The following is a 9,618-nucleotide window of genomic DNA, read 5'->3' as shown; positions in this document are numbered from 1 at the left end:
GTTCTCATTCCTCTAGGGCGAATGGAACGTAAACTGTAGTTTATATATTCAATGAACTACTATATTGCGGGTAAAATGAATGAACCAGATATTCTTGTTTAAACATGTCTTTATCTCAAAAACAAAATGACCCATGGAAAAAAGCAAGTTGCAACAGGATAGGGACTGGATAATATCATTCACATAAAATGTAAAAACACCAAAACCCGTAGTGTGCATTGTTTACGAATGCACACATGTTAGGAAATGCATAAAGACCTGAGTGAGAACTCTAGCCTCCGGGAAGGGAGGGGACAGGATGCATAGCTCTGGCCTTACCTCTATCCGTAACTTTCCTTTTTTTTTTTTTTTTTTTTGAGATAGAGTCTTGATCTGTCCCCTAGGCTGGAGTGCAGTGGCCCGATCTCGGCTCACTGCAACCTCTGCCTCCCGGGTTCAAGCGATTTTCCTGCCGCAGCCAGCCCGAGTAGCTGAGACTACAGGGCCGTGCCACCACGTCCAGCTAATTTTTGTATTTTTAGTAGAGACGGGTTTTCATCACGTTGGCCAGGTTGGTCTCAATCTCTTGACCTCGTGATCTGCCCACCTCGGCCTCCCAAAGTGCTGGGATTACAGCCATGAGCCACCGCGCCCGGCTATAACTTTCCATTATCTGAGCTGCCAGCATACTGAGTCCTGTTGCCTTCCAAGACCAGTTCCACTCCTGGGGTTCCATTAGGTAAACACATGTCCTCTGCTCCCCCCGCCTTCCCCCTCACTTAAGTTAGTTCCAGTTGGGCTTCATCGCTAATAACCAGGACGCCTGCCTATAGTTTCTTCTTTTTTTTTCCTTTTCAATTTATCCCCAGTTCTCGCCACCTCGTAGGTATTCAATTAATACACGGTTAAGTGGACCTGTCCAGGAAGGGGAGTCTTCAACTCTAAGCTCCTGCATTTCTTTTGGGACTTCTCATGGTTACAAAGAGCATTCATTCACACTGTGACTGAGGGTAAACAAGTCACCTCCCACTCGGCCTCAGTTTCCTCCTAAATGACCCGTCTGGCCACTTCCATCCCCAGCAGGGTCTGATTCTAGGAATTCTGTCCTTTCATGTCGAAAACAACACTCGGGCATTTCACAAAAGCACCCAACCCCCTGGCTCCCCTTGGAAGCACAGCCCGCGTCCCTGGAACCCGGGCTGCACTGAGCTGGTCACATGAACTCCGGGCTTTCTCTGGTGTGACGGGTTTCTTAGATCCCTTTGTGAGCGCAGGTTTTGAAAGGGAACGACCCCGGGTTCTGGGTGTGAGAGGCGCAGGGGATCGGCGGGAGGAAGGCTGTCGGAGCCAATCAAGCCGCCTCCAGACCCCAGCACGTCGCCTGGGCTGCGCGCTCCGACTTCGCCTCCGCCCGCGCGCCTCCTGGCCTCGCCCGAGGGTGTCCGGGCAGGAGAGGACCCCAGGTGAGAGGCCGGAGGGTCCTGGAGGGTGGGAGGCCCCGGCGGTTCGGCCCGGGCTCCACGACGGGCTGGCCCGGGCTCAGGGCGTGTCCGTCGCCGCCGGGCGGCTCGCTCGACACTGTTCGCTCCTACCAGCTGTAGATGGAGCTGTCTGGGTTCCGGCAGCCTCCGACGAGCCTCGGAGTGTTTCTCTTTAAACGGCCTGAGAGGGACATGCCTCCCAGGATGCAGTTTGTAGCAACATGGCAGCTGCTGTGCAGCTCCCCTGCTGAAGAGGCGCCGGGACGGCAGCGCAGCTCGCAGCCGGGGCCGGGGCCGGAGCCGGGGTCCCAGCCGCGGCCGCAGAGGGGCGGCGCGCGGGCCGGGGGCCGCCGTTGAGGGCCGGGGCCCAGCTCGCCGCCGGGACGCAGCCGGCCGGGCCGCCCGCACAGCCGCGCGCCCCGCTCCGACGCCGCCGCCCGGGCTCCGCGGCCCCGCGCCCGCTCGCCCCGCGCGCCCCGAGCAGGCCGGGGCCCGACGGCCGCGCGCGAGTCCCGGCGGGGAAGACAGGGTTGGGCCGGCGCCGCCTGCGGAGAGCGCCGGGCGGCCGGGCCTGCGTGGGGCCGCGCGCAACAGCGGCAGCGGCGGCGGCGGCGGCGGCAGTAGCGGCGGCGACTCCGGGGGCCCGGGTCGGACAGCGCAGGGCCATGGCCGAGGCGGCCCCGGCTCCGGTGAGGGCGGCCCGCGCGCGCACGGACGCGCGGCCTCGGGGCCCCGGGGACGGCCTGCGTGTCCCCGGCTCGGCGGCCCGGCCTGGGATCTTGGTAAGGGGCAGAAACGCTGCGACGTTGGCGCGGGGGGTGGGGGCGCCCTGGAGGGGCCCGCGCGTCTTGACCCGGGCGGTGGGGGAGGGCTACGGGCCCCACCGCCGTCCGTGCGAGGCTGCGCTGACGCCCGGCCCGGCACACACGCGGCCCCGAGGTGGGGCGCCCGGAGGCGCGCTCGCTCCCTGCGGGGCCCGCGCTGCGTCCGTCGGGGTAGCGGCCGGCACGTTTTCCGCAGAGCTCGGCCCCGCGGAGCCTTCGCCGGCCCGGGCGCGGCGCTGACGCGGCTCTCCCATTTCGCAGAACGGAGACACTGAGGCACAGACACCTGGCGGCCACCCGCCCTTCCGGCCCCAAGGTCACGTAGCAAGGCATCCGTGGCACGGTGCGGCGGCCCCAGAAAGGCCTGCCCAGCGGGCTGCGGGCCTGGACGGGGAGGGGGTGGCTCTGGCGGCGGCCGCCCCTGGGTGAGGGGCCTGGGCCGCCCTGGCAGCAGACGCGGCCCGTCGGAGGCGGTGGGGGAGGCCGGGCAGCGCCCAGCTGGGCATCTCCGCGGTGGGAGCAGGTTACCCTCTGAGCTCAAGCCTCGGCCTCCGGCCTCTGCGTCTGGAAGGTCGCGGGCTAAACTTTGGGTGTCCTGACAGATGGTGTCTGGGGAGTGAGCTTCTCGGGGGTTGGGGGCTGATGTTCCTCTTCAGGGAGCCACTCTTAAAAAATCATCCCTCAGATCCTCCCGCAGACCTGCTCTTTGAGACCTCCTGGCCATGTTAGTGAGAGGATTACTGCATGGGAGTCAGTGCCTTTGAGCCTCAGTTTCCTATTGTGTACACAGGAAGGAGGCAGGATATATAGCTTTCTAAAAAGCCTCCCAATTCTTTAATTAAAAAAAAAACTCTTGGGAAAGTAAAATAAAACGAAGATTTTTACATGCCTTATTCCGGACTCAGTCCTTCCGGGGCCTTGAATGGTATATAATGCTGGGTGAACTATACTGGGTCATTCAAAAAAATGCCACGACTTTCTTAATAAGTCAGATACTGTGGTTATGGATGCTTCTGCTAATGTGGCATGAATCCTGGAGACTCTGTCCACTCCTGATCCGTGGGGGAAGGAGGGACGGTTAAATCCTACGAATATGGTTCAAAAGAATTCTCCCTCCAACCCCCTACCAGCAATTTGAGAATTTGAGCTTATTCGTTTTAGATATATTTACAGCTCCCTCCCTCTCTTTGGGCATTTCTTTCTGCTTAGGGTGAGATAAGCCACAGGTTTACTGGGATGGATGAAATTATAGCAAAGGGCTTTTATTTGGGAGGCGAGGGAGGGAACACACTCCCATGGCCCCTCTACAGCCCTCCAAATCCGGAAATGGAGAGAGACAGTCTAATAATAGCAAAGAAATAGTATTTTCCTTTGAGCTCTGATTTGTCTAGCTGGTAAAGATGCCTTGGTCTGCTGGCTCTGTCTACTATACTGGCGGCTTTTTTTTTTTTTTTTTTTTCATTGTTTCAGTTAAACCTCTGCATTACTCAGAGACTCACTTGCTCCCCTGGGATTTTTTTTTCCCCCTTCTTTCTAGTGCTAGACAGATACCCTAATCTCCCTCTGAGGCAAGGGCTGTAATGTGCCTATTGTGTTGTGTTAGGCAGTCACTTTCCCTGAGAGCCAGGCACCTAGCCTTGAGGGCCCCCCAGCGCTTCCTTCACCTCAGTGAAGAGTTGAGAGATGGCTTAGCTGTTGATGAGCCTGCAGGTTTAGGGGTCTGTGAGTTCCTTGAAGATGTTTGCAAAATTCTATGTATGTGCCCTTGTGTGTTTTTTGAGGACAAGAACCCAAAACTTTCATTAGGTTTTCAAAGAGGTCCCTGACCCCAACTTAAATGATAATATCTCTAAAGGCAAGGCCTTCCTCCCCACCTCTCCCAACCCTATCCAACCTGCCACAAGTCTTTGTGTATTAATAATATCTGGCCTCGGGATTTTAGAGGTAAAAAGGATTCAGAGCACACACCTGCCTGGTCAGCTGCCTCAGTTGACAGTTAAGGCCTGGAGGTAGTCTGCAGGCTGTGGAACCAGAACACTGGGTGACTTGGGGCAGGTTGCTTAGCCTCTCCTGTCCCCAGTGTCCTCCTGTACTAAGTATGGGTAGTAACTCTAGTAGTACCTGTTTCATAGATTTTGTGAGGATTAAATGAGATAATCCTTTAAAATGCTTAACACAGCTCACGGCACATAATAAATACTGGATAATTGTTAGCCATTCTCAGCTGATTAGTGCTCATGTCTGGTTCAAGGTAGAGGCCATTAGACGATACTACCTCAAAAACCTTTTGTGACTAGGATCTTGAATATTCAATCCGTGGCTTAAAAGTATGATGCTGTCACAGTTAAGTCACCTATAAATGAACCAATAAAAGAAAAAAAAGCTGTAGAAGATATGGAATAGCTTTAGATAAGTCTCTGATAGGTGACTAAAGGAACGTCATTATTTATCCTAATAATTTTTTTGTAACTCAACAATTTACTCTTCAGGCCCATACTATACACATACTATATGTCAGACTGAACACTGGGGATATGCTAATTTTCAACTGAAGAAAATTGAAATTTTAATTAAAGACCACTTGGATATAGAGCATAGTGACTGAGCAGATTCACTGAAGGAAGATGATGAGGGAGTGGACAGACATTGTAACAGGAGAAATTGTGTTCGGTTCCGAAAGATACTGGTGATCTAGGTAGGTAAATACATAACTAGTTACTCACAGAAGATCGTGGCTTCGCCTCCCAGTGACTCAAGAATTCTCTCAATGTGAGTATGGCAGGGTGGGGAACAAGGAGAGCGTGGGTCATTGAGATCCCAGAAGGACTCCAAGTCTTTGTGGTGGTCTAGTCCCCCCAAATCTGGATACCAGTCACCAGTCCGGCTGACTTCTGCTCTGTTGCCCGTCCTTCCAGGCCTCACTGCTTCCTCATTCCCCACCTCGGAAACCCGAGGGTGGAACCCAGACCACCTGAGCACACCTACTGCAGTGGATCACTGCCCACTCCTAGGAGTGGTTGAATTGCCTGCCTTCACCTGCCTTGATGTCTCGCTCTGCTTATAGCAGAACCAGGCCAAAATATCCAGAAGTCCATTCAGCCTCTACAGCAGGGGCCGGGCACATAGAAGATGTTTCCAAGTCAAACATATACCATACTGACTCATTGAGATGAGTCTGCAGTGCAACTGTTATCAAAGAGTAGGAGTCTGGGAAACTTCAGATAATGTCATGTCCTCACTTTTGGACTGAATGAAGGAAGGAACCCAGGGCACCACAAAGGCCTAATGCTGGTAGAAGTGGTGGTGGCTGGATGCCAAGTCCACCTTCCAGTTAAGAACATTAACAGTTCCGGCCCCTGCTGGTGAACCCCCACCCCTGCTGGGAGATGTAGGATAGTAAGTGCTTGGCTTTTACAAAATTCTGCTCTTTTGTTTCTCAAAGTTTTATGTTCACTGCTCTAACAACTCGGGGGGGTGGTGTGTGTGCCAGATATTATTATCCTCGTTTTACGGATGAGGACACAGGGCACTAAGAACAGAGAGGTCAAACGACTGATCCAGAGTGACACAGGTGGCATTAGGTGTAGACAGGGCCAAAAGCCACATGTTCTAACAGGAACCCAGCACCCTTCCCCTCTCCCACACTGCTGTTCGTAAGGTACCTGTGCAGTGTATGTTGTAAAAAGGAGATGGCTCTGTAAGAAAGAAAAGATGGCATAATCATCTTTCATTTGCTGTTCATAATAGTGTTATAATTGATGTCTAAATTGGTGCTGTGGTCTCTAGAAGAGATTCACATTTGAGGGGCACATGTTATTGCTACCAAATGGAAGCACTTTTTATGTGTATACTTGTCTTTGGGATTTATTTTGCTAGCTGGAGACTGTGACCTTCAATCCTCTTTTCCTTTCTTCCATGAACACAGGTTCAACAGCTGGACATGGAGAATCAACGCTCATCACCTCTGTCGTTCCCCAGTGTTCCGCAAGAAGAAACCTTACGTCAGGCCCCTGCTGGACTCCCTCGAGAAACTCTGTTCCAATCCCGCATTCTTCCTCCCAAAGAAATTCCTTCTTTGTCTCCCACCATTCCCCGACAAGCCTCCCTGCCCCAAACTTCCAGTGCTCCCAAGCAAGAGACTTCTGGCTGGATGCCACATGTGCTCCAGAAGGGACCCTCACTCCTGTGTTCTGCCGCTTCTGAGCAAGAGACTCCTCTCCAGGGCCCCCTGGCTTCCCAGGAAGGGACCCAGTATCCACCCCCAGCTGCTGCTGAACAAGAAATCTCCCTTCTCTCCCACTCCCCCCACCACCAAGAAGCCCCCGTTCACTCCCCTGAAACTCCTGAGAAAGACCCCCTGACCCTTTCCCCAACAGTTCCCGAGACTGACGTGGACCCCCTGCTCCAGAGCCCGGTTTCCCAAAAGGACACCCCCTTCCAGATCTCTTCTGCAGTCCAGAAGGAACAGCCGCTCCCCACAGCGGAGATCACCCGCTTGGCTGTGTGGGCTGCCGTCCAAGCAGTGGAGAGGAAGCTGGAGGCCCAGGCCATGAGGCTACTGACCCTGGAAGGCAGGACGGGGACAAATGAAAAGAAGATAGCCGACTGCGAAAAGACAGCCGTGGAGTTTGCGAACCATCTGGAGAGCAAGTGGGTCGTGCTGGGGACCCTGCTGCAGGAGTATGGGCTGCTGCAGAGGCGGCTGGAGAACATGGAGAACCTGCTGAAAAACAGAAATTTCTGGATCCTGCGGCTGCCCCCCGGCAGCAATGGAGAAGTTCCCAAGGTAAGCACATCCCAACTGGGGCTTCCCAAGGAAGCTGATCCAAGGAATCTGAATTAGAGTGTGGTTTAGGAATGTAGTATAATATGAAAGAAAGGGGTGGTTGAGAAAGGAAAAAATATAGTGATCCCAGTTGCTAGGATGTGCCAAAATCAAATTATTTCTTGTGTTGATGAGAGTATAGGCTAGTACAGAAATGCCCCTGGGATCAGGGGCTGTCAGTTTAGAAGGGTGTTCAGCAGAGCTGTCCATGGTGTGAGAGGCTATGAAGGCAAAGCGAAGGCCGATGAGAGCCGTGGAGAGGCTTTACCATCAGTCACTGAGGGTGCGTTCGCTTTACAATTGCAGCAGAGGACGGAGCTTGGGTTAAACATCACAAGGATCTGTCCTGCTCCACATGTTTATCAGTTCACTTACAAGCCATATTGGTGCCAGGAAAACTGATTTCAAGAGGTTTCCTTTCAAAAGCTGGAGAAGTTAGGTTTCCATATTATTTTCCAGAAGGTTCTGAAAGAGCTTGAGTGTAGACTGGCTTGCTTTCTCTTCTTCAGTGCTGCTGCCCCCTTTCACAGCCATATGTAGGGAGAAAACAGATTCTGTTCTCTAGCCGGGCATGTCTCAAATTTTACTGGGCACATGGATCTCCCCAGGATCTTATTGAATGCAGAAGCTATTTAGTAGGTCTAAGGTGGGGTCTGAGAGTTCGAATTTCTAGCAAGTTTCCTGGTAGCACCATTGCTGCTGGTCCACAGACCATGCTTTAGAGCTGCAAGAATTATATCCTGAAGGGCAGGAAAAGGATCCAACAAGACAGGCCCCTCACTCTCTGGGGCCAGAACAGTGGCCAGACTTCTAGAAAAGTTGTAGATGAAGGCCCAGAGCCAGGAGTTTGGGCCTTGGGATTGGCCAGCTGTGGGCCTGTCACTGCGTTCCAGCGGGTCTGAGCCGAGTTTGCTGTGTGGTTTCAGGTCCCTGTCACATTTGATGATGTCGCTGTCCACTTCTCGGAGCAGGAGTGGGGAAACCTGTCCGAGTGGCAGAAGGAGCTCTACAAGAACGTGATGAGGGGCAACTATGAGTCCCTGGTTTCCATGGGTAAGGAGAAGTCTTCACTCGCTGAGGGCTGCCTGTACACCAGCTCAAGGTGCATTCATAACCTTAGGGAGTTCTGAACCTCAGCAGAGCCAATAGTCACAAGCAAGGAGAACAGAGTTTTACAGATCACAACAAATTAAAGCAAATGCCCTCATATACCCACACACATCAGCGCGGCCCAGGCCAGAATGGCTTGTAAATTGAGACCCCACTCTCGGAGACGCTGCTGGGACAAGGAGGAAGAGAAAGATCTCGACATCAGTGGTCTCTCTGTCATATTTTTCCCCATGGACCCCTTTTTTAATAAATTAGTTTGTCCAGCAAACTATTATTAAGGAAGGAAAAAAGAATGAAAGAAAAGTATGCTGAGTGCCTACTGTGTACCAGCCATGTTTGAGGTGCTGTACAAGAATCACCTTCTTGGACCCACACAGCCAAGATGTTGGGGAGGCTAAGACTGGTGTTCACACTCCTGTTTGATGATTCAGGTGCCTGAACACTGAGGCTATGATAAGGGAGGTTAAATGCTTGTTTCACGGAGATCTGTCTTACCCCAAAGTCTGTAGATTCTTGTGATTTTCATTAAGAATATTTAAGGAAGAAAACCTGTGACTCTACATGGCCGGGTGCGGTGGCTCATACCTGTAATCCCAGCACTTTGGGAGGCCGAGGCAGGTGGATCAAAAGGTCAGATCGAGACCATCCTAGCTAACACGGTGAAACCCCGTCTCTACTAAAAATATATATATATATATAAAAATTAGCTGGGCGTGGTGGTGGGCGCCTGTAGTCCCAGCTACTAGGGAGGCTGAGGCAGGAGAATGGCGTGAACCTGGGAGGCGGAGCTTGCAGTGAGCCGAGATCAAGCCACTGCACTCCAGCCTGGGCGACAGAGCGAGACTCCGTTTCAAAAAAAAAAAAAGGAAAAATATACTTTACTTTTATATATGCGTATCTGTTTCTCCGATATAGAGAACTTTTTGGATATATACAAAAATGTTATCTTAAACATTTAAATGTGTTGTCACATAGAAACTTTAATTCCAACTAGAACTGACAATTTTATACATACCTTTCCACAGGATACATTCCCTTCCTTTTAAAATTCTTTTAATTGTGTTTTTTAATTGTGAAAATTCAGCAATTTAAATGATTTATATAATTAAGAGCAACCACCACCCATTCACCAGTACCACTCCCCGGAGGTAACCACCATGAACACCTTGACCTGTGATCTCTCTCATCTTTTTTTGCATGTGCAGATATAAGCATGATACATGCACTGATGCACATGCGGTTTGGGATTTGCACAGAGGGGCCCATTTGCTTATATTACCTAATGTAGGGGCATAGAGAGTGTTCCATGTCGGCATACGTAGGCCTCCTTGGAAAGACAATGCAGTGTTCCATGTGAACCATTAGGGCTTTTGACCTTTCTGCTGTTGCTGATCAGTAG

The 9,618-nt window shown here is 52.1% G+C and overlaps 1 protein-coding gene across 3 annotated transcripts in view; it reads left to right on the top strand.

Annotated features, from left to right (window-relative positions):
• Window positions 1-1,194: 1,194 nt before the first annotated feature.
• The window catches only part of ZNF777 (zinc finger protein 777), a 30,441-nt gene continuing 22,017 nt past the window's right edge, over window positions 1,195-9,618 (top strand). Inside the window, exons 1-3 of one of the 3 annotated variants that reach the window (XM_045388172.2) lie at window positions 1,195-1,442; window positions 6,210-7,070; window positions 8,036-8,162. In XM_045388172.2, the coding sequence (XP_045244107.2) occupies window positions 6,225-7,070; window positions 8,036-8,162 (973 nt within the window). In that variant the 5' untranslated portion in view covers window positions 1,195-1,442; window positions 6,210-6,224. Of the gene's footprint in view, window positions 1,443-2,004; window positions 2,601-6,209; window positions 7,071-8,035; window positions 8,163-9,618 lie in introns of those variants that run through there. The other 2 variants (XM_045388171.3, XM_065542726.2) reach the window with 2 other exon arrangements.

The sequence above is a fragment of the Macaca fascicularis genome, chromosome 3 (genome assembly GCF_037993035.2).
Source record: "Macaca fascicularis isolate 582-1 chromosome 3, T2T-MFA8v1.1".
NCBI lineage: Eukaryota > Metazoa > Chordata > Mammalia > Primates > Cercopithecidae > Macaca > Macaca fascicularis.
Note: the sequence above shows the minus strand (reverse complement) of the source record. Positions and strands in the feature narration are given on the sequence as shown.